Here is a 27,420-nt window from a genome sequence, read left to right on the forward strand (position 1 = left end):
CTCAGCCTCCTGAGTGCTGGGACTACACGCAAGTGCCAGCACTCCTGGCTTTATTTTATTTATTTATTTTTTGCGGTACCAGGCATTGAACTCAGGACCTTGCACTTGTGAGGCAGGCCACTGAGCCTAAATCTCAGTGCCACTGAGCTAAATCCCTGGCCCTATACCTATGTTTAAAAAGTTTTTTTTTTAAATTTTGAGACAAGGTCTTGCCTAGTTTCTAAGTTGCCTAGGTTTGTTTGAATTTGCTGTTCTGCCTCAGCCTCCCAAGTAGCTGGAATTATAGGTATACTACCTTGTCAAGCTGCGTGAATTGCTTTTCCAGTTTGGAGGGGAAAAATTTTTTTTTTCAGTACTGAGGATTTAACCTAAATCCTTCACACTGAGCTATATCCTCAATCCATTTTATTTAATTTTTTATTTTGAGACCTGGTATCTAAATTGCTAAACTGCCCATGCATGTTTGAAATTTTGGATCTTCCTTCCCCAGCTCCCCACAGTGCTGGCATCACAGGTGTGTGCCGCCACACCCAGCTTGTTCATTTTTTTGAGAGTGTCTGTAGTCCAGGCCCCCCCTGAACTCACTATGTAGCCCATGCTGTGCTCCAACTTGGGATTCTTCTGCCTCAGCCTCCTGAGTGCTGGAATTATAGATCCGTGCCAGCATGCACAGTTTAAAAGATTTTTTATTAAAAAGAATTTTTTTGACCAAGGTCTTTTTGTTGTTGTTACCACCAGGGATGGAACTCAGGACCTCGTGCTTGCCAGGCAGGTGCTTTGCTGTTGAGCTACATCCTCAGCCCTTGAGACAAGAGCTTGCTATGCAGTTCAGGCTGGCCTTAAACTCACTGTGTAGCCTAGGCTGGCCTCAAACTCTTGGTAATCCTTCTGCCTCAGCCTCCCCAATGCTGGGATCATAGGCATGCACCACCATGCCCAGCCTATTTTTACATTTTTTTTTTTTGTGGTGCTGAGGATTGAACTCAGGGCACGACATATGATACACATGAGCTACACCCTCAGCTCAGGAGGGAAAAATTTTCAAAGAAAAAAAAAATATGTACAGAGACCAAGAAAAAAGTTAGGCTTCAGCAAGTAACTTCCCAGTGCGGTGGAGTCCGTGGTTCACCTCTCCATACTTCAGTGGGTCAGAGGGGTGTGTGCTGTGTTCGATCTACACAGCGGCACATAGCAAGAGGTTTAATAAGGTGAAGAGGATCAGTTGTTTTTCCAATTCAATTTTTCTTTTTTTTGGTACTGGGAATCGAACTCACAACCTCATGCTTTCAAGGCAGGTGCGGTGCCATTGAGCTAAATACCGGACCCTGTAGGTGATTTTTTTTTGTTTTGAAATGGGGATCGAACTTGGGACCTTGCACTTGCGCAATAGGCAGCAAAACCACTGAGCTATATCCCCAGCCCCAGTCATTTTTTTTTTTTTTTTTGGTACCGGGGATCGAACTTGGGAACTTGTGCTTGCGAGGCAGGCGGTGGAACCACTGAGCTAAATCCCCGGCCCTAAAGTGTATTTTTTTTTTTTGGTACCAGGGATTGAACTTGGGGACCTTGCGCTTTCGAGGCAGGCATTGGAACCACTGAGCTAAATCCCTGGCCCCCCAGTCATTTTTAATGCTAAGAAAGTCTGTACTTCATATTGAAAGAAAAAGTGCAGTTATCTCTCTATCCAGCAAAGAATTTTGTATCTCCACAGTGTCAAGAAAGAATCAGACTCTTGTACTTACTGAAAGATTATAAGATACTGGAAAGAAGGAATTGATTTTCTTTTGTTGTCTAAATTGACGCTGAAAAGAAGATGAATACCAGTATCTTGGGGTGTTTCACACTGACCCGGCCTGCGAATATCTGAGCAGGACTCTTGAGTCCCTTGTCCCTCCACCCCGTGTGCATGCATGCGCTCTGGCGCCGGCCGGTAGTCGCTAATTGCTTATTCACATGTCATTTCACGCTCTGTGGGGTTGCACGCTTGAAGTGGAATCCCTGGCGCACAACAGCGAGCTATTAGTATAGCTTCTGGAGTGTTGTGTACCTTTTAAGTATTGGTGGCTTTTATAATTTCATTCTTAAAAATATTTTTTTGGCGTTTTATTCTAGGTAGTCCCCTCTTTATAAGATAGTTCTTAAAATGGTGATTATATGAATGCATACATAGATAAGAAATAAAATGGATAAATAACATTGTACATTTTATAGTGGGTGTGGGGGCACACACCTGTAACTCTAGCACTCAGGGAGGCTGAGGCAGGAGGATCGCCAGGAGTTTGAGGGCAGCCTAGGCTACTTAGTGGTTTCAAGGCCAGCCTGAACTACAGTGTGAGACTCTGCTTCAAAAAAACAAAACAAAAAAACCCCCAAAACAAAACAGATTATACATATTTATGGGATACCATGTTTTTTTTTCTTTTCTTTTTGCAGTATGGGGGATTGAATCTAGGGCTTTGCTCTGAGCTATATCTCAGCCCTATCTCATTTTCATTGTCTCCTTGTCTCTCTCTCTATCGGTACTGGGAAATCAAACCTATGGGCACTCTGCCACTCTCTCTTTTTTTTTTTTGGAGACAGGGTCTCACTGTGTAGTTCAGGCTGGCCTTGAACTCACTCTGTAGCCCTGGCTGGCCTAGAAACCACAGCGATCTTCCTGATGCAGCCTCCTGAGTGTTGGCTGTGCCACCACACTTACTTTTTATTTGGAGACAGGGTTTTGCTAAGTCTCTGATTTGCCCAGGCTGGGATCAAACTTGTGATCCTCCTGCCTGAGCCTCCCAGAGGGCTGAGATCACAGGCCTGTGCCCTCACGGTCAGCTCATTGAACTGTTTTTTTTTGTTGTTGCTGTTTTTTTTGGTATGGGGAATCGAACTTGGGACCTTGCACTTGCGAGGCAGGCGGCAAAACCACTGAGCTAAATCCCTGGCCCTCATTAAAAATTTTTTTTTTATTAAAATGTTTTTAACAGGGGTTGGGAATGTAGCTCAGAGGCACAGTGCCTGCCTGTTAAGTGTGAGGCCCTGAGTTCAATTTCCGGTACCAAAAAAACAAAAAAATGTTTTTAACAGAAATATTTATGATCCTAAGTGTTTCAAAGAGTAACATTTATTCATTCACTCATTGGGTTTTTTGAGACAGGGTCTTGCTAAGTAGCTAATTGGCTGGGCTCGAACCTGCAGATCTCTTGCTTCAGACTCCCAAAGTGCTGGGATTGCAGGTGTGCTCAGGATGTGTCCTTCTGTAGACAGCTGAAGCCTCCTCCTCTGGGTACTTTGATCTTGTCATTAGCCTGCTTGTCCCTAATAGGTAACCACTGTTCTACATTTGACTGATTCTTAAATCAGTACAGATGATTTTGAATCAAATTAAACAAGACTTAACCTTTCCCCCTCTTCCAGCAAGATGAGGTCTTTAATTAATTCTTTTTAATAAAATATTTGTCCTGGGCTGGGAATTTAGCTCAGTGGTGCTGCACCTGCCTTGAAAGTGTGAGGTCCTGACTTCCATTCCTGGTACTGAAAACAAAAAAATTTGTCCATTTAGGTATTTGCTTATTAAAAAATGCTTTTGGGATATATTGTTGCTTGGCTGTTTAGTGTCTGCAGTTTTCATTATTAGAAAGGGCTCTAAAGGTTACCTGTGCCTGAAATTGAAAATGAACCCAGTCACTGACTTTTATATCTATTTTCATCACATTGATAGGGTAATGCTTTCTCTTATGCATGCATACCTGTGACAAAGTTTAATTTATAAATTAGGCACAAGAAGACATGAATGATAACTAATAATCAAATGGAACAATTAGAACAGTTTATAGTAATGAAAATTATATGAATTAGTTCTCTCAAAATACTGTATTGTACCAGGTTTTAATTTTTTTTTTTTTTTTGGTATTGGGGATTGAACTCAGGACCTTGTGGTTTCGAGGCAGGTGATGGCACCACTGAGCTAAATCCCTGGCCCATGTTTTAATTTTTTTTTTTTAATTTTTTTTTTTTGGTACCGGGGATCGAACTCAGGTCCTTGTGCTTTCGAGGCAAGTGGTGGAACCATTGAGCTAAATCCAGGGCCCATGTTTTAATTTTTAAAAAATGTTTTTATGGTGCTGGGATCCAACCCAGGGGGCCTGTGTACACAACACATGTCCTCTACCACTAAGCTGTGGTCCTAGCTCTGCAGCAGGTTTTCTGTTTTTTTGGGTTTTTTTGGTAATGGGGATCAAGCTAAATCCCCAGCCTACATTTTCTATTTTTATATGAGGTGTGCTTATTTATATTTATTTGAGTATATGGTATATTTTAAGTAAGTTTAACTGTTGTATTGAAATTACTATTTGTGTTATTTCTCTAGGCAAAATTCCATCATGGATGATGGCATAGTGATCAGCGATTTACTTTATCGGTGATTGTCCTGGAATTTTAAATTTGAGTAATTTTCTCTGTTTTAACTCTAAAATCTTTCTACTAATAGGAGTATTTTCTGCACTTCGTGCTGTTCCCCAAAAGGAAGGATACCTTGGATTGTATAAAGGAAATGGTGCCATGATGATTCGAATCTTTCCCTACGGTGCAATCCAGTTTATGGCATTTGAGCAATATAAAACGGTAGCTGAATTTTCCTCTTTTCTCTTTATTCTTGAATATCATGTTCACTTAGTCAAGAATTTTTTGTCTTTTTAGCCAACAGTTTGTTTTGATTTATTTGGGGTTTTTTTTGGTGGTGCTGGGGATTGAACCCAGGGTCTTGTGCATGTATGTGATTTGAGGTATTTAAAGTGATTTTGGCCGGGCGTGGTGCCTCATGCCTGTAATCCCAGCACTTGGGACGCTGAGGTAGGAGGATTGCCAAGAGTTCAAAGCCAGCCTGGGCTACCTAGTGAGTTCAAGGGCTCCCAGGTGCTAGGATTGTTAAACTTTAGAGAGTGTCTTGTCTTTTTGTGTCTGTGGTGCTGGGGTTGGAACCCAAGGACCCCTGCATGCTACCCATGGTTTACCACTAAGCGACATCCCCATCCCACTCAAAAGGTATCTTAGAGTGAAAGAAAGCAGCAAAGATGGGAACTGCATGCCAAGCTGGTTCATGAGAATTGATGCCATCAGTGGCCAGGGTTTCATTGTGTGTTATAGCTTACTCCTGCTACTCCCATTCACAATTTAAGGGTAGTAATATATAGTATGGTAATTCTAATACAGATAATAATTTTAAGCTAGATTGTGTCTGCAGAAGTACAGAAATTTAGGGGGTGAGCATGGAGGTGCACACTGGTAATCCCAGCACTCCAGAGGCTGAGGCAGAATTGCTGGGAGTTCAAGACCAGCCTGGGCTACACAGTGAGACCCAATCTCAAAAAAAGTGCAAAAATTTAGGAAGAAGCTATAGAAGAAATACCTCTTTCTGGTGTGATGAGATATTCCCTAACTTTGTGCAGTTTTGCTCATTTTGTTCACATCTCTTACTACATTTTGTTAAACCTGTACTTCTTAAAGAAATCTTGATTATTAAGTGAAATGGACAGCATTTAAAACATGTCTCATTTAATTTGATGTCTTTGGTTTCTAGTTGATTACCACAAAGCTGGGAATTTCTGGTCATGTGCACAGATTAATGGCTGGATCCTTGGCAGGTAAGAGGAGTAGCTATTTGTTTTTTTTGGTACTGGGGATCAAACGCAGGACCTTCCACTTGTAAGGCAGGTGGTGGCACCACTGAACTAAATCCCTGGCCCAGCTATTTGTATTTTTGAGAAGTTAATTTTCTTTTCAATTTACTTAATTTGATTTAGGTAATATGTGTGACATTGACCAAGAAACCCCCAGTCCAACTGCAAAAATAAAACAAAACAAAACTATGTGGAAAGCATGCATTCTGTTTTGCAATCCTTTGATTTTGTTTTGTTTTGTTTGTGGTCCTAGGGATTAAACCTAGGGCCTTTGTACCAGAGCTACATTCTCAGTAGTTTTTAAAAACATTTATTTATTTATTTAATTTCAATTTTTTTTTTTTTTTTTTTTTTTTGCAGCACTGAGGATTGAATCCTGGGTCTTCCCACTGAGCTACATCTCCAGCCCTTTTATTTGTGATCCTCCTGCCTCAGCCTCTTGAGTGTTGGATTACAAGTGTCCACTATGATGCCTGGCTGAAAAAAAATCTTTAAAAAATTAACCTCAGCTAGGTAGTTTATGGAACTTGAAGTCATATGTTTACAAAAATACAGAACTTAAGGGCCAGGAATTTAGCTCAGTGGTTTTGTCGTCTGCTGCGCAAGCGCAAGGACCCGAGTTTGATCTCTGGTACCAAAAAAAAACAAACCAAAAAAAAATACAGAACTTAATACTAAACTTGCTTAACATGAGCATGTTTGATCTCTAGTAAGAATTGTTTCTGTGATCTTGAGTATTTCTATTTTTATTATGCTTGGTCAATAACAAATTAACCTAAATTCTAAAAAGAAAATAATGGGGCTGCGGATGTAGCTCAGTGTTAGACCACTTGACTAGCTAGCATACATGAGGCCCAGATTCAATCTCTAGTGTTACCAAAAAACAAAGCAAAACAAAATCCCGAAGCAAACAAACAGTAAATAAGAAAGAAAATTATGGTTGTGTTCTTTTGTGTACATTTTGTGTAAAACCTCATCATAGGAAGCCAGATGTGTGGTGGTGCCCACCTATAAGCATAACTACTAGGGAGGCTGAAGCAGGATGATCATTTGAGGCCAGCCTGAGCAACATAGTGAGGTTGTCTCTTTAAAACAATACTTAACTATCTATTGATACTGTTCTATTTTGGCTCAAGTAATATAACTTCACAATGGAAAGAAGAAGAAAATTTTCCAAACTGACTTTTTACTTCTTTGTGTTTGTTCATTTTGAGACAGGGTCTCACTATGTAGTTCAGGCTGGCCTTGAGCTCACTGTGTATCCCAGGCTGGCCTCAAACTCTCACTGATCCTTCTGTCTCAGCCTCCTGAGTGCTTGAGGGGATCCTCCTGTCTCAGTGCCCTGCTTCATTTGTTTGCATAATTGCTGTATTTTAAGAGTGCTAACAACAGAGAATACATGAATATTGTATTCATATGTATATATATGGTATATATATGTTTATATGTGCATAGATATATACATATACATGTCAACAGTTTTTTTCTAACCTGGGCATAGTGGTGCATTCTAGGATGCTGAGTCAGGAGGATCACAAGTTGAAGCCCAGCCAGCCTAGGCAATTTGGTGAGACCTGTCTCAAAATAAACAACTGAAAAAATGGGCTGGGGATGTAGATCAGTGAAAAGGCCCTGGCATTCTGTCAACTTGTGGCTTTCTTCTCAGGCATGACGGCAGTTATCTGTACTTACCCTCTTGACATGGTCAGGGTGCGCCTAGCGTTCCAGGTGAAAGGGGAGCACACCTACACAGGAATTATTCATGCATTCAAAACAATTTATGCAAAGGTATTTTATACTTAACTTTTCTCGTATATGACATGTCCTTTTCATTTAGGAAGATATTTTGAAAGATATGTAATTATTTTATTTATAATATTGATATTAATAATAATCATTATGAAAGCTCATTTTTGTGTTTCAGGAGGGATCTCAGAATAATGTTTTTATTATGTTATGTGCTTTTTGTCTTTAAGCATAATCTAATTTCACTTTCAATTTTGCTTCACTCAAAGGAAGGTGGTTTCCTTGGATTTTACAGAGGCCTGATGCCTACTATATTAGGAATGGCTCCGTATGCAGGTATGTTTTGGATAAGCAGTGTTAGTTGTATGTTTAAATTATGGCATTAAGGTGGTAACATGAAAAGCTGCTGTCTGAAAAGTCCCTTCACTTAAGAAATGATGAGTGGGCCAGGGATTTAGCTCTGTGGTACTGGTGCCTGCCTCACAAGTGCAAGGTCCCAAGTTTGATTCCTGCTACCCCCCCAATAAAAAGAAATGATGAAAATAAAATTATGATCCATACATGGTCATGTAGTAATAGCTTGTGTGTAAAGATGGCTACTCATGTACCAGGAGGAGAAAATCCACGTTTACTTCATTTTCTTAATATCTGAGCCAGCTGTAGTCTTGTTAAGTCATACTTATTTCAGATTGTTGTTAAGGATTCCATTTTTATGAGTATTTTCATTAAAAGTAAGAGTTGGAGCATATTTTTTCTTTCATTTTAAGTGATGAAAACTTATGGGAAATTTAAAAAATATAGAAAAGTAGGGCCAGGGATTTAGCTCAGTGGTTCCGGCGCCTGCCTCAAAAGCACAAGGTCTTGAGTTCGATCCCCAGTACCAAAAAAAAAATACAGAAAAGTAGAAGAAATATGATACCTATAGTTCTCTAATCTCCATTGTTACCTTGTTTATACTTGTCTGTTAACTAGTTTTTGAGTTTTAGATCATTGTAGATTTTAATGCAGTTGTAAGAAATAATATGGAGAAATTGTGTGAACTTGTTACCTAGCTTCCCCTATTGGTAGTGTCTTATAAAGCCGTAGTATAATACCACAACTAGGGTATCGACATGAATAATGTATATTCAGGACACAGGATAGGAGCCCGAACCTGTGGCTGGTGCCTGTATTCCCAGCTGCTTGGGAGGCTGAATCAGGAGGATTCCAAGTTTGAGGCCAGCCTGGGCAAATAAGATCCTGTTTCAAAATAAAAAATAAAGAGGGCTGGGGAGGTCATTCATGGGTAAAGGACCCACTGGTTCAATGCCCAGTGACAGTGACAGATACACACAGCAAAATTCCCATTTGTGGGCTGAGGATATAGCTCAGTGGTAGTGTTCACCCTGCAGGCTGGAGGCCCTGGGTTCCAAACTCAGAACTTTGCCTTTTGGCACTACTAGGGATTGAACCCAAGGGTGCTCAACCACTGGGCTATATTCCCAGCCCTCTTTAATGAACGGGGATTGAACCTAGGGCCTTCCCACTGAGCGACCTCCCCAGCCATGTTTGTTTTATTTTGAGACAGGGTCTTGCTAAGTTGCTGTGTTGTCCAGGCTTGGCTGGAACTCGTGATCCTCTTGCCTCAGCCTCCCAGAGCTCTGGGCTTTCAGGCTTGTGCCACTATGCCCAGCTTCATGGCCAGCACTTTAAAAATAAACAAACAGGGGCTGGGGATTTAGCTCAGTGGTTCCACAGCCTGCCTCCAACGTGCAAGGTCCTGAGTTTAATCCCTGGTACCAAAAAAACGGGCTGAGGTTTTAGCTCAGTGGCACCCCGCCTGCCTTGTAAGTATAAGGTCCTGAGTTTGATTCCCAGTACCAAAAAAACCCCCAAAAACAAAGAAATACAAAAAAATTTTTTCCTGTTGGTATTACTTTTGTTTTTTGTGCTGCTGAGGATTGAATCCAGGATATTGTGCATGCTAGACAAGAGCTGTACCACTGAGTTACTTCTCTAGCCTGGTATTAGCTGACTTTTAATCTTTGTTGGGCATATGAAGTCACTTTTTTTCCTTTTGGTGTGGTGTTAAGGATCAAATTCAGGGCCTCTGACTTGGTGGGAAAACGCTTTACCACTGAGCTATCCAAAAGTAACTTGTAAGGTTTTATTTTGTGTTTCCCTGGCTACTAATGAGGTTTGAGCATCTTTTTTATATTTACCAATTCCATTTCCTTTTCTATGAAGTACTTTCTCATGTATTTGGCCTACTTTCCTATTGGGTTGTGTTTTTCTTAGTATATGTTGGAAATATCTTCTCCCTGTTTGTGGCTTGGTGTTTGTTGGTTGGTTGGTTGGTTGGTTGGTTGGTTGGTTGGTTGAAGACAGGGTCTTGCTATGTATTCCAGGGTGGTCTTGAACTCACTATGTAGCCTGGGCTGGCCTTGAGCTCACTGCAGTCTTCTTGCCTCAGCCTCCCTTGTGCTGGGATTACTGGCGTGCATCACCACGCCCAGCTGGCTTTTTCATTTTTTTATACTGTTGTTTGTGGGGTTTTAGTTGTTGCTGTTGTTGTTTTGTGGGGCTGGGGATTGAACCCAGGACTTTGCTCTTCCTAGGCAATTTTTCTACCACTGAGCCATGTCTCAAGTCGTTTTTTTGTTTTTGGGGGATTTTTTTTGGTACCAGGGATCCAACTTGGGACCTTGCGCTTGTGAGGCCAGAGGTGGAACCACTGAGCTAAATCCCCAGCCCACAAGCCATTTTCATAGGGCACTTAGTGAACAGAAATTCTTGGGTGTTTGGTTTTTGTTTTTATGGTAACATCTCTGTGGACATAATTCACATGTTATGAAATGTGCCCACGTAGGTGTACTGTGTATTAGTTTTAGTGTATTCAGATGGTTACACAATGTCACCCGGGGGACTTGAGAAGGTTTATGTTGTCTCCAGAGGGAGCCTGCACTCCTTGGCCCTGACTCCTCGCTCCTAAGCAACCCTTGCTCTGCTGCTGCTCTCTGGACGTCTCCTGTGAAGCAACTCGTGGCACATGGCCTCCTCATGGGCCTCATCCTCTGTCCAGTGCCCTGGGTTCATCTGTCCTCCTGGCCGATCTCTGCCCACTGTGTGGACCCGTGCGCTTCCTGTGTTCGGCAGGTTTTAGCATTTGGGTTGTTGCCCCGCCTTTTGGCTGCTCCAAGTGACACTCAGGAAGGAGTTTCGTGTGGGATGTGTTTCTGTGTTTCTTGGGCATCTGCTTAATGGGGTGTCATGTTTTGAGGAGCTGCCAGACCCTTTTCCCAGTGGCTGTGGCATCTGATGTTCTTAGTAGCAGTGTGAGTTCTGACTTTCCCACGTCTTTGCCAGCACTTGTCATTGCCTGATCGATCACTCAGCCATCCTGCTGGGTATACAATAGCATCTCATTGTGGTTTTGAGCCTCATTCCCTTGTTCATTGCTGAGTCCTATTTCACTGCATGGGTACAGCACAATGCATTTGTCCCTTCTTCTATTGATGGACGTACAGTTTCCAAATTACTGCCATTAAAATGAAAATCGCCACAGACATGTGTTTATTATATATTTTGGGAAAATACTTAAGAGTAGAATTGCTGGGTCATGGAATAGGTATACATTAAATTTATAGGAAACTTTTCAACTGGTTCTACTTGCCTGTGATGTATGAGAAATACATTGTTCCACGCTTCTCCAACATTTGCTGTTGCTGTTACCTTTCTTTTTTTTCTTTGGTGGGGTGGTACTGGGGATCAAATCTAGGACCTTTGTATTAAACTCCATCTCTGGCCCTTTTTTATTTTATTTTTTATTTTGAGACAAGGTCTCACTAAGTTTCTCAGTTTCCCAAACTGAGCTGGAACTTGTGGTCCTCTTGCCTCCACCTTCTGAGTTCTGGGATTACAGGCGTGTGCCACCACAGTCAGCTGTTAACTTTTTAACTTGTTCTTGTGATTCAGAAATTTAAGTTTTAATGTAGTTGAATTTATAATTACATTCTTTTATGTATGGTGCCTTTGTATCACAAATATATATATATATATATATTTTTTAAGAGAAATATTTATTGATTGCTTGTTATGAATCAGTCTTTGTGTGTTTTTTTTTTTGGTACCGGGTATCAAACTCAGGACCTTGCGCTTTTGAGGCAGGTGGCAGCACCACTGAGCTAAATCCCAGGCACACAAATATATTTTTAAAGTTTAGTATTTTGTACTTAACCTCTTAATCCATCTGGAATTTTTTCTTTCAGGATAATCATTCAGCCCAGCACCCTTCATTATTAGTGTTTCCTTTCCCTAGTGATCCACAATGCTATATTTTAAAAAATGGAGTTCAGGTTTATAATAAGTCCTCACATTTAATAAGAACAATCCTTTACCTTATGCTTCTCTTTTTTCATGAATGTCAAGAGGTATAGATATTTTGCTATTCTATAATTTTATTCCTGTTTTTTCATTTTTTTCTATCTATAATTTTTTTAAAAGTAGCTTTTAGCCAGGCATGTTAGTACAAGCCTACAATCTAAGCACTTGGGCGGCTGAAGCAGAAGGATCTCATGTTTGAGGCCAACCTGGGCTACACAGTGAGTTTAGTGCCAGTCAAGACTACATAGTCAGATCCCATCTCAAAATAATTCGTAAACAAGCTGGGTGCAGTGGTAACTCCTGTATTCCCAGCACTAGGGAGACTGAGGCAGGAGGATCACTGTAAGTTAGAGGCCGACCTGGACTACCCAGGGAGACCCTGTCTCAAAAAAAAAAAAATTTCAAAACCAAACAGTAAAAGCCAGGTGTGGTTGCAGATGCCTGTAATCTCAGCACTCTGGGAAACTGAGGCAGGAGGACAGTGAATTCAAGCTCAGTCTGGGCAATTTATTTTTTATTTTTATGTTTTGGTACTGGGGATTGAACTTGGGACCTTGTGCTTCCAAAGCTGACCAAGTCTGGACAATTTAGCAACTTGGCAAGACCCTGTCTCAGAATTTAAAATAAAAAATGGGTAAGGATATAGCTCAGTGTGAAAGCCCTAGGTTCGGTTCCCAGTACTTCAGAGGAAAGCTCCTCATATTGCACGAAAATCCTTCTTAGGATTCTGCATGGAATTTCAAACAAGTTTTGGACATTTTTGTTAAATATGTTTGTAGATCCTGTACTAATTTTGTCGTGTCTCTTATACCTTTATGTGCTTTCGGCTTATTATTTGATTTAGTTTTCTATGATATTATAGCTGGTCATTTTCCTTCTGTTGATACCATTATAACCAGCACCATGTTACCTATACTTGCTTTGGATTTGCTACATCACAATCATATCCTGTGCAAATAATAGCACTTTTCTTCCTTTCCCTTCCCTTCCCTTCAGTGCTTCCTTCTTGGCAGCAGTGAATAGAAGTAATAATAATGAACCAGGCATGTTGGTGCACGTTTGTAATCCCATCTCCTTGGGAGACTGAGGCAGGAGAATCTTAGATTCATGGCCAGCCTGGGCAACATAGGGAGACCCTGTGTCAAAAGAAGAAGAAAAGAAAAAGAAGAAAAGAAATGATGATAACAGATGAGAAAAGAAATAATGGTAGCAGACATTTTGATTCATTGTTGATTTTTCTTTTTGTTTGGTAGTGCTGCAGGTTGAATCCAGCGCCTTCACACTGAGCTACAAACCTTGTTTTAAAAATGTCTGTTTTGATACAGGGTCTTACTAAGTCACTGAGTAGCTCGGGCTGAGTTTGGACTTGGAGGTCCCCCTGCCTCAGACTTCAAGAGTGCTGGGACATTGACGACTTTAAAGGGAATGCTTCATTTAATGTGTTTGGTGTAGGTTTTATTTTTTTATTTTTTTATTTTTTTGGTGTAGGTTTTAGAATATAGCATTTATTGGGGCCGGGGATGTAGCTCAGTGGTGCTGTGGCTGCCTGGCAAGTGTAAGGTCCTGTGTTCAATCCCCAGTAACAACAACAACAAAAAGATAGCATTTATTAGGTTGAGGAAGTTGATTAGAATTTTATCTGAGGGCTAGGGTACTGCTCAGCACCTCAGTGCTAAAGTGCTTCATGAGCATTCGTAAGGCCTGGGTTCCGTTGCCAGTGCCTCAAAGGAAGGGAGAATTGACATTTTTTAAAATTCAGACTGATATTGAATATTTTGCAATTGTTTTTTTGTGGTGCTGAGAATCAGAGCCAGGACCATGGGCATTCTAGGTAACGCTCTAGTGTTGTTATATGCCCACTGGTGTTGAGTTTTGTCAGATGCCCTTTGCTGTGTTTACAGAGATAATATGATAAATGAGATTAATAGAGCTTTTAATGTTAAATAAATTTGGGGTCAATCCAAAATAAATTTGAGGTCAGTCCAATCCAAATGATCTCTTTATATCTAGCTGGATTCAATTTGCTATTTTTTTTTAAAGATAGGGTCGTACTTTATATTCCAGCTGGCCTTGAACTCACTGTGTAGTACAGGCTGGCCTTGAACTCCTGGCAGTTCTCCTGCCTCAGACTCCAGAGAGCTGGGTACAGGCATGTACCACCATACCCAGTTCTATTTGCTTATTTATTTATTTATTTATTTATTTATTTATTTTGGAGACAAGGTCTGGCTATGTAGTCCAGGCTGGCCTTGAGCTCACTATGTAGCCTAGGCTGCCCTCAAATTTACGATGATCCTCCTGCCTCAGCTTCCCGAGTGCTGGGATTACATGTGTGCGCCACCACACCTGGCTTGTTTTGTTTTTTGAGACTGGGTCTCACTATATAATTCAGGCTGGGCTTGAACTTATTATGTAGCCCAGGCTGGCCTTAAATTCGTGGCAGTCTTCTTGCCCCAGCCTTCCACATGTAAAACCCACATGGGTTTACAGGCATAATCTCTTTTTTTTTTTGGTACCGGGGATCGAACTCAGGACCTTGCGCTTGTGAGGCAGGCACCGGAACCACTGAGCTAAACCCCTGGCCCACAGGCATAATCTCTTGAGACAGGGTTTTACTAAGTTGGTAAGTTGCCCAGGCTGGGTTTGAGCTGCTATTCTGCTGCCTCATTGGTATGTGCCACCTTGCCTGGCTCCTTTTTGTTTTTTACTTTGAGACAAAGTCTTGCTAAGTTGCCCAGGCTGGCTTGAGTTTGGGGTCACCCTACCTCAGCTTCTAGTATTGCTGGGATTGCAGGTATATACCACAGTTCCTTGCTTATTTCACTGGTTTCTTAAACTGTGTATTTCATTACTTTTCAATCTTTTTTCCTATTATAAGCACTTTTTCTAAATTCTACTCCAACTGCATTCTGTTGGTTTGTTATTTTTCTTTAATATTTAGAAAATTTCCATTTGTGGAAGTAGAGTCAATAGTAAGTGAACCACCATACTGATCACCTACCTTCAACAATGGCCTTTTTTTTTTTTGCAGTACCAGGGATCGAACTCAGGACCTTGCATTTGCCAGGCAGGCGTGGTGCCACTGAGCTACATGCCTGGCCCAACAATGGCCAATTTATGGGCATTCTTATTTCATCTGTTCTGTCAGTTACCCTCTCTACCCTCATTCCCATTGTGTGTGTGTATGGTGGGGACTGGGCATGCTGGTCAAGCCCTAAACCAGTGAAGGAGAACCTTTTAGAGACGTGTACCCAAACTGCAACCCCAAGGGCCAGGGATTTAGCTCAGTGGTTCTGCCGCCTGCCTCGCAAGTGCAAGGTCCTGAGTTCTATCCCCAGTACCAAAAAAAAAAAAAAAAAAACCACAACAAACTGCAACCCCAAGCCCACTTATTTATCACAAAATGCCAATATTGCAATTAAACTTGAATACTGAGGTTTTAGTTTAGAAAAAACAACTCATACATTAATATCTTTTGTCTTAAAAGAAAAACAAATATTATTATCATTATTATTATTATTATTATTATTATTATTATTATTATTATTATTATTATTTTGGTACCACTAAATCCCCGGGCAAAGAAAAACAAATATTAACATACATGCCATAAGTTGGCCACACTTCCCTAAACCATTGAGCCATGTCCCTACTGCTGCCAAATTGTTTTAAAGAAATTCACTTTATTATTTCATCCATAATACTTTAGTATTTAGTTGTCTTGTTATTATTATTTTTTTTACAAAAACATCATACCAGTATAAAACTTTAAAATTCCTTCCTCCCTTGTTTCCTTTCTTCCTTCCATACTAAGGATTGAACCCAGTGCCTTAACCCTGAGCTACATCCTCCTGGCCTTTTTATCTTTGAGACAGGGTCTTCTGACAGTCACTGAGTTATCCAGGCTGGGCTGGAACTTGGGATCCTTCTGCCTCAGCCTCCTGAATGCTGGGATTTCAGGTGTATACTGCCATACCTGGGTCATCATTTTATTTTCTATTTTCCCATGCTTTATGTTTTAGTATGTCTTGTGTAATCATCAATAGCTGCAAGGTTTTGTGTTTTTTTTTTAACTTATTGTACTTAATGTTTATTGTGATTATTGATACATTTAGATTGATTTCTGTACCTTCATATTTGATTCTACTTGCTGGTTTGCTTTATATGTTTCTTTTTTCAGTACTTTCTTTCTTTTCTTTTTTTTTTTTGGTACCGGGGATCCATCTCAGTTTCAGTACTTTCTTTCTTTTTGTTTTTTTGGTACCAGGGATCGAACTCAGAATCTTGCACTTGTGAGGCAGGCGCTGGAACCGCTGAGCTAAATCCCTGCCCCTTCAGTACTTTCTTATTGCTTATTTTTCTGCATCCTTACTTCCTCTACCCTTTTAGAAATATATACATTTATTTCCTCCCTCCTTCCTACTCTGTCCAGGAGTTTCAGATTGAGTCTATAGCTTAATAGCCCCATCTCAGGGGCAGTATTCCTCTGGAGAGAGTCACCTCGCCTGTCATTTGCTGTATTTTGTGGAGGTAGGGAAGGCTCTTGCTGGAGTGATTGTTGATTCAGGATCTTGGGCTTGTGAGGCAGGTGTGGCACCACTGAGCTAAATCCTTGGCCCTCTTGTTTTTTGTTTGCTTTTTTTAGAGACAGACTCTTCTTGTATAACCCAAGCTGGCTTTGAATGCACAGGAATCCTCCTACCTCTGTCTCTTGAGTGCTGAGATCATAGGTGTGCGTTGCCCTACTTGACTGGGGTGATTCTTAAAGGCCTCCCAATTTTTTTTTTTTTGGTACCGAGGATCAAACTCAGGACCTCGTGCTTGCCAGGCAGGTGCTGTGCTGCTGAGCTACATCCCCAGCTCCCTCCCAATCTTGTTTGCAAACCCAGTAGTGAATGCAATTGTTCTGTGATGACAGAGTTTCTTAGAATACTCAGATTGCTGTTAGGCTGGAATCAGAGGTTTTTTATTTTTTCCATGTTTCCTTCATTTCAGTTTTTTAGTTTTTGTTTATAGGTCTCTCACCCCCCCCCCTTTATTTTTTGAGACAGGGTCTCACTATATAGTTCAGGCTGGTCTTGAACTCACTATGTAGCTCAGTCTGGCCTCAAACTGATGGCGATCCTCCTGCCTCATCCTCTCGAGTGCTGGGATTACAGGCATGTGCTACCATGCTTGGTTCCCCTGCCCCATTTTATAGAGGGCATCTAAATTGCTGCAACTGTCCTTGAATTTATAATCCTTCTGCTTCAGCCTCCTAAGTAGCTGGAACTACAGGTTTACACCAATCCTGGCCAGTCCTTTTCTTTCCTTGTGCTTGGGACTGAGCCCAGGGCCTCATACCTGCTAGTTAAGCACTCTACCATTGAGCTATAGCCCAGCTGTTTAAAAAATTTTCATTTTAATATGTTATCTCCAAGTTGCCATGACTGGTCTTGAAATCAAGATCCTCCTGCCTCAGTCTCCCAAGTTGCTGGGATTATAGATGTATGTCATTACACCTGGCTCCTCCGCTCTCTTTAGTTTTCTTTCTTTTTTTGAGACAGGGTCTCACTGTGTGTACCAGGTTGGCATTGAACTTGAGACAATTCTCCTGCCTAAAGTGTGGGATTACAGGCATGCACCACCACACCAAACTGCTCCTCTCTTTTTAAAAAATATTTTTACATAGTTATAATGTATCTACAAATTTATTTAATTTTTCCCCATCTCCCAGGTACTTTTTACATTTTGAATATTCATCACAAATACAGTTATTATTAATTAGGTTACATTATATTGAAGACCAACGACATCATGTAAGTATTTCAGACCAGCCTTGAACTCACTGTGTAGCCCAGGTTGGCTTCAAGCTCAGGGTGATCCTCCTGCCTCAACTTCTCGAGTGCTCGGATCACAGGTGTGTGCCACCACACCTGGCTCATTTAAGTGTTTCTGATTTTTTCTAATTATATTTAATTTTCTATGAATTTCCTTGTAATGAACTTTTTAAGTCCTTGGAACAGTTTCTATAAATATAAAAGTATATGAATATTCTAAAATTATAAATCATCTTAAAATACTGTAGATTATATGAATTTATTATAAAGAAGAAATGCAAGCTGGGTGAGTTGCTATGTACCTGTAATTTGAACACTCTGGGAAGCTGAGTCAGGAGAACCGCAAGTTTAAGACTAGCTTGGGCAACTTAGTGAGACCCTGTTTCAAAATAAAAAATTAAAAATGCTGGAGGTGAGTTCAGTGTGAAGGCCCCAGTGCCTTTGAAACAAAAAGGAAATGCTTATATGGAGGTATATCCTAGCCTAGACTGAATATTTGCTGGTACTTGTTTATTCTTTTTCTTTTCATATGAGGTAGGTGCGGCACCACTGAGCTAAATCCCTGGCCCTTTTGTTTTTTTTTTAAGACAGGCTCTTCGCTGGGTTATACAACCCCAGGTCTTATCACTGAACTACATCTGTAGGCCTTTTATAATTCTTAAATTTTGTGACAGGGTCTTACTAAGTCAATAAATTGTTCAGGTTGGGCTCAAACTTGCTATCCTCCTGCCTCAGCCTCCCAGAGTACTGCGATTATAGGTTTGTGCCACCAGGCATGGCTTGAATTGTTTTCTTTTTTTTTAAATTTATGACTTTATTTTATGTAGAAATCACATAAGTGTTTTCTAAGTACCAACTGCTTTTTAGGTATTCTATTCAGTGAGTCTTATGATCCAATATGAACATCTCTCCCATGGTTATTCTTCTTTGAAGACAAAATTAGACACTGAGTTAAAATCATAACGCTTTGTCACCTGAATTTTTTGCCTATCTTACATTATTGCTGTCACTGTTGTTGTAAATATAAGTCCTCCAATTTACTTGTAGTTATTAATCATGAATTTAATTTTCCATATGTGAAACTTGGGGAAATTGTTGAATTCTATCAGGCATCATCTATAAGGCAGGAGTACATTTACCTTGGCCCCCTTCAGTGTACAACATATTAGTATGTGAAAATTGATGCTTAAGGGCCGGGGATTTAGCTCAGTGGTTTCACCCCCTGCCTTGAAAGCTGAAGGATCTGAGTTCGATCCCCGTACCAAAAAAAAAAAAAGAAAATTGATGCTTAAATTTCTTGTGGTGTCATTAGTGTTTATAAACATTAAATAAGTCATTTTACCTGACGTTAAGCAGAGCAGCCAAAATTAGGAAGCACAGAGTCAGTTCCTGGAGTTAATTGGTTATTTTCTAAGAGTTGTCTTTCACAGCTCATGTTCAACTAAGCATCATGCTGAATTTATATTTTGTTTTTCAGGTGTTTCATTTTTTACTTTTGGTACCTTAAAGAGTGTTGGGCTTTCCCATGCCCCTACCCTTCTTGGCAGACCGTCATCAGACAATCCTAATGTGTTAGTTTTGAAAACTCACATAAATTTACTTTGTGGTGGTGTTGCTGGAGCAATAGCACAGACAATATCGTAAGTTTCTTCATCAATTTTTCAATCAAACTGTAGTTACCAATTCTGATTTTTGTGTTAGTTAATCATTTTATTTTTTTCTAATAGATTATTCAAAAACAAGAGCCCTAGGGCTGGGGATTCAGCTCAGTGGTGCCACTGCCTGCCTCGCAAGCACAAGGTCCTGAGTTTAATCCCTAGTACTAAAAAAAAAAAAAAGAGTCCTTACCAAAAACGAGTATTAACTTTTTTATAAGTATTAATACTTTTTTGCCTTCACTTTAAGCACATTATAAATAATTGGATGCCAAATTGATCAAATTAATCTATGCATTCATTTAAAGGAAAGAGCCCAGGCATGGTGTAGTATATGCCTGAAATCCCAGTATGTGGGAGGCTGAGGCAGGATTACCTTGAGTTCGAAGCCATCCTGGGCTACATAGTGAGTTCAAGACCAGCCTGAACTACATAGGAAGACCTTATCTCAAATAACCAAAAAAAAAAAAAAAAAGAAAGAAAGAAAGAAAAAGACTTCATTTGAATTTTCTCATAAATTTGCATGAAATTTCTGAAGTTTGAGCCATTTAGTGTGTGTGTGTGTGTGTGTGTGTGTGTGTGTAAGGAGACACAACTTCTCTTGAATTAGATCTTAGAGGTCTGCTTTGACCAGATAATATACTGGGCATCAGGAAATTCATTGAATAAATTTAAAAAGTCTGTATTTTTTTTTTTAAGTCTGTATTTTTATTAAGACAGCAGCAAAATTGTCCTACTCTCTAACTGGATTTAGAGATAATATGCATATTGGGAACAATGATAAAGGCATCATCACTAATTGGAAAGAAAGATGGTTTCAGGTTGGGGATTTAGCTCAGTGGTTTCCCCGCCTGCTGTGCAAGTGCAAGGACCCGAGCTGGATCCCCAGTACCAAAGAAAGAAAGATGGCTTTAAAAAATTTTCCTAGCCTAGGCCAAGAGAGGTCAAGAAAAATGAGATAGAGGCTGGAATAATACGAAAAACTTTTCAGAAATAGAAAATTATCTGTGACTCAGAAGAAATATCCTGAAAAACAGGAAGACAAGGAATTAGTAGTATATGCAGAGAATTACAAAAAGAGTATCCATGTAATCCCAGCTAAGTGGGACTTTAAGGTAGGAGCAGTATAAATTCCAGGCCACTCTAAGCAATTTAGCAAAGCCTGCCTCAAAACAAAAATAAAAAGGTCTGGGGATATAGAGGCCTTAGGTTCAATCTCCAGTACTGGGAAAAAAGGGTACACTGAGAAAAGTAATGGGGTCATTGGATTTCACAATTAGGGTTCCATTTGTAAAAACAGATTTGGCGTATTTGTGTGAGAGAGCAGATTGTCCTAGCTTCAAAGTAAAAAGGAAAAAGTGTTTAGTTTACTTTTAGAAACTCATCTGTGGAATCTTGTTCATTTACAGAGAAATGATTGCCCCCAGGTATTCTGATTCTCTTCTTGGTTTTATTGCCCCCCTTTCTTTATTTTTTTAATTTAAAATTTTTTTTTAAATTTTGTTTTGTTTTTTGAGACAGGGTCTCACTATGTAGATCAGGCTGGCCTTGAACTCACTATGTAGCCCAGGCTGGCCTCAAATTCATGATGATCCTCCTGCCTCAGCCTCCTGAGTGCTGGGATTACAAGCTTGGGCCACCACACCTGGCTCCCTTTCTTTAGTATTAACTCCCAAGTTAGACTCTTAAAATCTGCCCCCTTTTTGTTTTTTGTTTTTGAGACAAAGTCTTGCTGTGTAGTCAGACTGACCTTGAACTCACTATGTAACTCCAGGCTAACCTTGAATTCATGACCTACTCCTGCCTCAGCCTTCCTAGTGCTGGGATTACAGGTGTGGCCTGTAAGTTAAGCATGTAATTTTTAATACTAATAAACTGCTATTTTGGTAGTTGCTGTCCAAGGAAGTCTGATCTGGGTTTTTGGGAGTCTCAATAATCTTTTGTTTCTAACTAAGAAATTGGATGAAGACATGAAGCAAAAAAATTACTACATCTGACGTCCCACTGCTTAAGCTATGTCCCCACCTATGTGTCCAAAATCAAGTGAGTCCCCTCGCTGTCTCTCCACGTTTTCAGTTTCTCAGTTCTTGTGCTATTGTAACACTTTCTTCCCTTTGCAGATCTTACTGACTTACAGCCTCCTCTTCCTTGCTGAGCCAGACTTTAGTTTTCTGCCGTCCAAATCAGTGTCTAGAACATGTTGTCTGTCTTCATGGTTTCAGTACATGCACAGAAAACCACATCTGTCTACTCCACCATTCCTGACACCCCATTCCATCTCCCCAGTGTCCGCATGTTCCTCCTTGGTCTGCTATTAGCGGAAACCTCGAGGCTCCAATGTTTCCCTTCCGAGCTGGGTGGGGCTCTGTGTAGAGCCACCTCCTTGCAGTTAGGAAGTCCTGGGTCTATGCGCAGCACTGCAAAAACAAAACCCAAATATTACCTTTTTGTCTTCCTCTTTATAACATCTTCAACTCCCAACCTTCCTTTTTGTTTTTTTTTGGGTTTTTTTGGCAGGGTCTCACTATGTAGTTTAGCCTGGCCTCGAAATCACAGCAATCCTCCTGCCTCAGCCTCCTGAGTGCTGGGATTATAGGCATGTGCCACCAAGCCTGGCCTTTTTTTTTTTTTTTTGGTAGGTACTGGGGTTTGAACTTGGGTCCTTGCGCTTACAAGGCAGGCGGAGGAACCACTGAGCTAAATCCCTGGCCCGCCTATTTGTTTTCTAATAGTAAATTTAAATGTATGTAAAAACATAATTATTTTTATTATACATCACCTTTGTCTATATTAGATACCATGGAGAAGTTCAAATAGGAAAGCAGAAAGCAACTTTGTAACATTGCAGAATATGTTTGTACTTCTGCAGTTGTTGTGAAGAGGAGGTGAGATAATGTGCATAAGTCACCTGTCACAGGACCTAACACAAATGGTATCAGCAAAATGAAAGGAGCTTTAATAATCACTCGTAGGAGAGATTATTTTTGCAAGTCTATAATTTTCTCTGTCCTTGAAATGTAGTTCACTGTATATTAGTTCTAGCTCTTAAAGAATATTTTGTACTAATCTACTGTAATCAAGAGGACTTGGTGAAATTCTGGTAGTAGTTCCCAGCTGGGGGTGATTTTGATTCCAGTGAACATTTGTTTATGTCTGGAGACATTTTTAATTGTCACAACTATGGGGCTTCTGCTAGCATTTAAACTTTTTTTTTCCCTTTACCGGGGATTGAACTCAGGGCCTTGCACTTGTTAGGCAAGCACAGCACCACTGAGCTACATCCCCAGGCCTCACTTAAACATTTTTTTGTGTAATTCAGTTTTTAATAATGACTGTTACACTTAAGCAGTCTTCAACAACAAAGGATGATTAAAAATGTCAGTAGCAGGGCCGGGGATTTGGCTCAGTGGTTTCGCTGCCTGCTGCGGAAGCGCAAGGACCCGAGTTCAATCCCTGGTACCAAAAAACAAAAAATGTCAGTAGCAGCAAAGTGGAGAGCTGTAATCCCAGCCCTTGGTGGGCTAGGGCAGAAGGATTGCTGTGAGTTCAAGGCCAGCCTATGCTGTGTAGTTCATGGCCAGGCTGGACAACATAGCGAGCCCCTGTCTTAAAAAAATAACAAGGGCCTGGGATTTAGCTTAGTGGTTTTGCTGCCTGCTGTGCAAGCTCAAGGACCCAAGTTCGATCCCCGGTACCAAAAAAAAAAAATAAAACAACAAAAATAAAGTGGAGAAACCCTAATGAAAAGCACTGTTTCTTCAGGAATTGGCATTTAATTTGTCCTTAAGGAGTGAACAGAACTGGATATTGTGATGGGACAGAAGACTCCTCTGAGAGAGGCAGGAGACCCTGTATCGTTCATTGATTTTTTTGTTTTTGTTTTTCCTTTGTTTTTTGAGACAGGGTCTTGCTATGTAATTCAGGCTGGCTTTGAGCTCCTGGCAATTCTCCTACTTTAGCCTCCTGAGGGCTGGTATTACAGGCATGCACCATCATGTCTGGGTCTTTCATTGATTTTATTCATGTGCTTATATCCTGATTCCTAGATTAGACAAAACAGTAAGAGCTTAGGGATGTATTAGTTCCTGTTGTATATGGGACTTTCCATTTACTGGTGGCTAAATAGAGAATGAAAAATTATTTTTAAGTCTTTGTGCCTTTTTCTCTTCTAGCTACCCATTTGATGTAACTCGTCGGCAAATGCAATTAGGAACTGTTCTGCCAGAATTTGAAAAGTGCCTGTAAGTTCTCCATATGTCATTGTTCATTTTCTTTGGGAAATGTAATATTTAAAATCAGTAGGAAGACAGGACTTTAGTCTCAGCAGTAGTTTTTATCTTCCGTATTACCTCCTATAGTACACTGTGCTAACCTTAGAAAGCTTTGATCAGGTCCCAATTCTCTTATCAAAACTTCTATTTTAGCAAGGTGCCATGCCACACACTGTAATCCCAGCACTTGGGAGGCTGAGGCAGGAGGATCACAGCAAGTTCAAGATCTAGGACCGCCTGGATACATAGTGGTTTAAGGCCAACTTGAACTATATTGTGAGACCCTGTCTCAAAAAAAACCCCAAAATAAGATAAAGTAAAATTTTCTGATAGTCACATTTCTACAAGGTACAAAAAGGAACAATAAGGGCCAGGGATTTAGCTCAGTGGTGCTGCTGCCTGCCTCCCAAGCACAAGGTCCAGAGTTCGATCCCAGGTACCAAAAAAAAAAAAGAAACAATAAAATTGTCTTAAGTATTTTTTATTTGCCCAATATTTCTAAAGGTACCACTTCAACATTTTGCTTTTTTTCTTTTTGGTACTGGGGATCGAACTCGGGTCCTTGCACTTGCGCAGCAGGTGGTGAAACCACTACGCTAAATCCCTGGTCCAATATTTTGCATTTTTAATATGAAATCCAGGATATAAATTTTTTTTTTAATTTTTTAAGGTTTTTTTTTTTGGTACTGGGGATTGAACTCGGGTCCTTGTGTTTGCACAGCAGCAGGTGAAACCACTGAGCTAAATACCCGGCCCTTTAAGGTATATTTTTGATGGTTACACTTTTGTTGTGGTTGCTTTGTTATTTGCTGTTTTTGGTTTCGTTTTTGATGCCAGGGATCGAACTTGGTACCTTGCACTTGTGAGGCAGGAGGCAGAACCACTGAGGTAAATCCCTGGCCACTGTTGCTTTGGTTTTTTTGAGACAGGGTCTCACTGTGGCCTTGAACTCAATATGGATCCCATGCTGGCCTTGAACTCAAGGTGGTCCTCCTGCTTCAGCCTCTTGAGTGCTGGGATTACAGGAGTGCAATACTACACATGGCCAAAATTTTAATTTTTGTTAGTATGTGTTTCCAATACATAATGATTACATTGTTATGGGATTAGCTCCTTAAAAAAAATTTTTTTTTTAATGCTATTTTAAAATGCTGAGTTCCTTGCTTGGTGAACTGGCACAGAGGCGTCACCTTCCCTGTTGTCTTTCAGTACCATGCGGGAGACTATGAAGTATGTCTACGGGCACCATGGGATCCGAAAGGGACTGTACCGTGGGTTATCTCTCAATTACATTCGCTGCATTCCTTCTCAAGCCGTGGCTTTTACAACGTATGAACTTATGAAGCAATTTTTTCACCTAAACTAAAAAAAAAAATTGTTCCTTGTGGTTTCTTTTCTTTCATAAACTCTCAGAAGGAAAAATTAAATGCAGGAGAAGCATTACTTGACAGGGGTTATTTACCCTAGCATAGGAACCACTGGTATTTTTTTTTTTTTTTTGGTACCAGGGATTGAACTCAGGTCTTTGCACTTGTGCAGCAGACAGCGAAACCACTGAGCTAAATCCCCAGCCCTCCACTGGTATTTTAATACTTGATTTATTTTTAAGTCACAAATCAGAAGTGCTTAACTGACTTTTTGATGCTAATCTTTATATCTTAGAACACTGAAAAAAAATTCCTAAGCTGATGCTGGCTAATCAGTTAGGTTATTTGAAACTATTTAAAAGTTTTATTTGTCAGTGCAGTGTTTGTAACTTCATAATGGGGTTCAAGAAATTGCCATTAGCTTTATTACACTGTTTCAAGCTTTTAATTGTAATCATGATTTTTTCTTTTCTCTCCTTTTTTGTGCTCTGTCAAGGGCCAAACCCATGGCCTTGAACATGCTAAGCATGCGCTCTACCACTGAGTTCACCCCAAGCCTGTAATCATGATTTTGTAAAAACTCATAACATTGTTTATTGTTAAGATATGCAGGCTTGGGTAAATTGCAGCAGAATGATGAGAACAGAATTTTTAAGTTCTGTTATTTCTCTTCTTATAATTCTGCTTGACTGGATAAGAGGAGAAATGCTTTTCCTTCATTTTAAAATAAAACGTATTTAAAATGTATTTAAAAAATGACGTATCAGGTTTTATGCAAATGTTATGACCAGGTACTATGAGTGATTTACATGTATTTTTAAAAGTCCATGTATAGGGGCCGGGGATTTAGCTCAGTGGTTCCGGCGCCTGCCTCACAAGTGCAAGGTCTAGAGTTCGATCCCTGGTACCAAAAAAAAAAAAGTCCGTGTATATCAGGAACTTATAATACAGAGTATCTTTGTTCTCAACAACAGAGTAGCGCCACAGTTATGTTTTGTTGGATGGTTTGGTATATACTAGAAGATTGAAAGTGAATTGTGAAATATCCATTATTGTAGATGTAAGTATCAAAGGATGTTTCTGAGCTGTTATGATATGTCAACTAGGTCTTCCATGTAAAGTCATTTTAGTATATACTATGTAAAGTTATGGAGAATATAAAATATGATTTGATTGCAATTCTTTATATTAAGAAAATTGTTTAAAATGTAAAAATTCTACTTTTTGTGTTTAGAGCACTTTTTATGGTTTATTGTAACCATGACAGAAAAGGAAAAAGGACAGTTAAAGTTCTATATTTAAAAATAGTGATTTGTAGAACTGATGTGATCTTTAAGATACTAGAAAACTAAGTTGAAAGTGTTATTTCTGCATCAATTTTTTTGCATAAAAGCTGTCTGTAATATCTACGTAAAACTTGGATGAGCTGGTTTCATTTTCAAAGTCTTTATTTTAAAAATAAATATGTATCTTAATATGATTTTTTTTTAAAGTATACCAGCAGGTAGAAATACATGTGTTTCTAAAACTATTTTGTATATTTTCATTTCTGGTCCACACTGTAGGTAACTATTGTCACTATGTCTTAAAATAATTTAAATGTATAAAATAAATATCTTAGTTATAGTATCAATAAAAGGGAATGGCAACTATTTTTTAAATAAAAATTTGCATTCTATGTCTGTTAATATACACAGGATATTAAAAATAAACTTTATCCTTATTTTGACAGTTTCTTTCTTTTAACTATATTATCAAGGCAAAAATGCAAAATATTTAAATATTTAAATAATAAAATAATGACAGTATTTGTATCTGGTTTATTTCAGAGAGGTAACTCAAAGTACATTTTGTGCTGAGTGCGGTGGTACACACCTATTGTAATTTCTGCTATTTGGGAGGCAGAGGCAGGAGGATCACAAATTGGAGGCCACATCAGGCAACTTAGTGAGAACCATATCAATATAAAAATTAAAAAGGGGTAAGGATGTAGCTTAGTGGTAGGATGCTTGCCTAGCATTCATGAAGCTCTGGGTCCAGTCCCTAGTAAGACACACACACACACACACACACACACACACACACACACTCATTGTGCCAGGTTATTTTCCATTTGAAGATTGCCAATTTTAAAAAAATCTTCATTGTTCCTCTTTTCCTGCCTTCCAGTCTGTTCAACTCTATGGTTTATCAAATGGAATGCTGTCTTGGTCTGAGGGTTAATGAATGAGTTACCATCCCTAGGCCCTTATGAAGATGGTGGAGAGGTTAGTGGATGTCTTAGTTACTTTTTCTTGTTGCTGAGACATCCAAAGTTAAAGGAGGAAAGGTTTATTTAGTTTACTGTTCTAGAAGTTTTAGTTCATAGTTGGCTGCTGTAATGGCAGAGTGGCATGGCAGAAGATAGCAAGGTAGTGAAGAAGCAAAGTAGCAGGCAGCAAGCGACAAACAACCTTCTGCCCCTTATATTTTGCCTGAATTATCTCCACCTTAATCCTAGCATCGCACGTGAATCAGTCCCCGAATCACATCCTTGA

The 27,420-nt window shown here is 39.8% G+C and overlaps 1 protein-coding gene across 5 annotated transcripts in view; it reads left to right on the forward strand.

Moving 5' to 3' along the window:
* Slc25a16 (solute carrier family 25 member 16) overlaps nucleotides 1-26,612 on the forward strand; it is a 37,498-nt gene extending 10,886 nt beyond the window's left edge. For all 5 annotated transcript variants that reach the window (XM_004846168.4, XM_013072736.3, XM_087184805.1 and 2 more), the window contains 7 exons: nucleotides 4,475-4,608; nucleotides 5,564-5,627; nucleotides 7,330-7,451; nucleotides 7,679-7,745; nucleotides 19,068-19,230; nucleotides 23,418-23,486; nucleotides 24,726-26,612. In XM_004846168.4, the coding sequence (XP_004846225.1) occupies nucleotides 4,475-4,608; nucleotides 5,564-5,627; nucleotides 7,330-7,451; nucleotides 7,679-7,745; nucleotides 19,068-19,230; nucleotides 23,418-23,486; nucleotides 24,726-24,882 (776 nt within the window). In that variant the 3' untranslated portion in view covers nucleotides 24,883-26,612. The remainder of the gene's footprint in view (nucleotides 1-4,474; nucleotides 4,609-5,563; nucleotides 5,628-7,329; nucleotides 7,452-7,678; nucleotides 7,746-19,067; nucleotides 19,231-23,417; nucleotides 23,487-24,725) is intronic.
* The last annotated feature ends 808 nt before the right edge of the window (nucleotides 26,613-27,420 follow it).

The sequence above is a fragment of the Heterocephalus glaber genome, unplaced genomic scaffold, assembly GCF_053883595.1.
Source record: "Heterocephalus glaber isolate CG9 unplaced genomic scaffold, H.glaber_assembly_v1.0 deba00001497, whole genome shotgun sequence".
NCBI lineage: Eukaryota > Metazoa > Chordata > Mammalia > Rodentia > Bathyergidae > Heterocephalus > Heterocephalus glaber.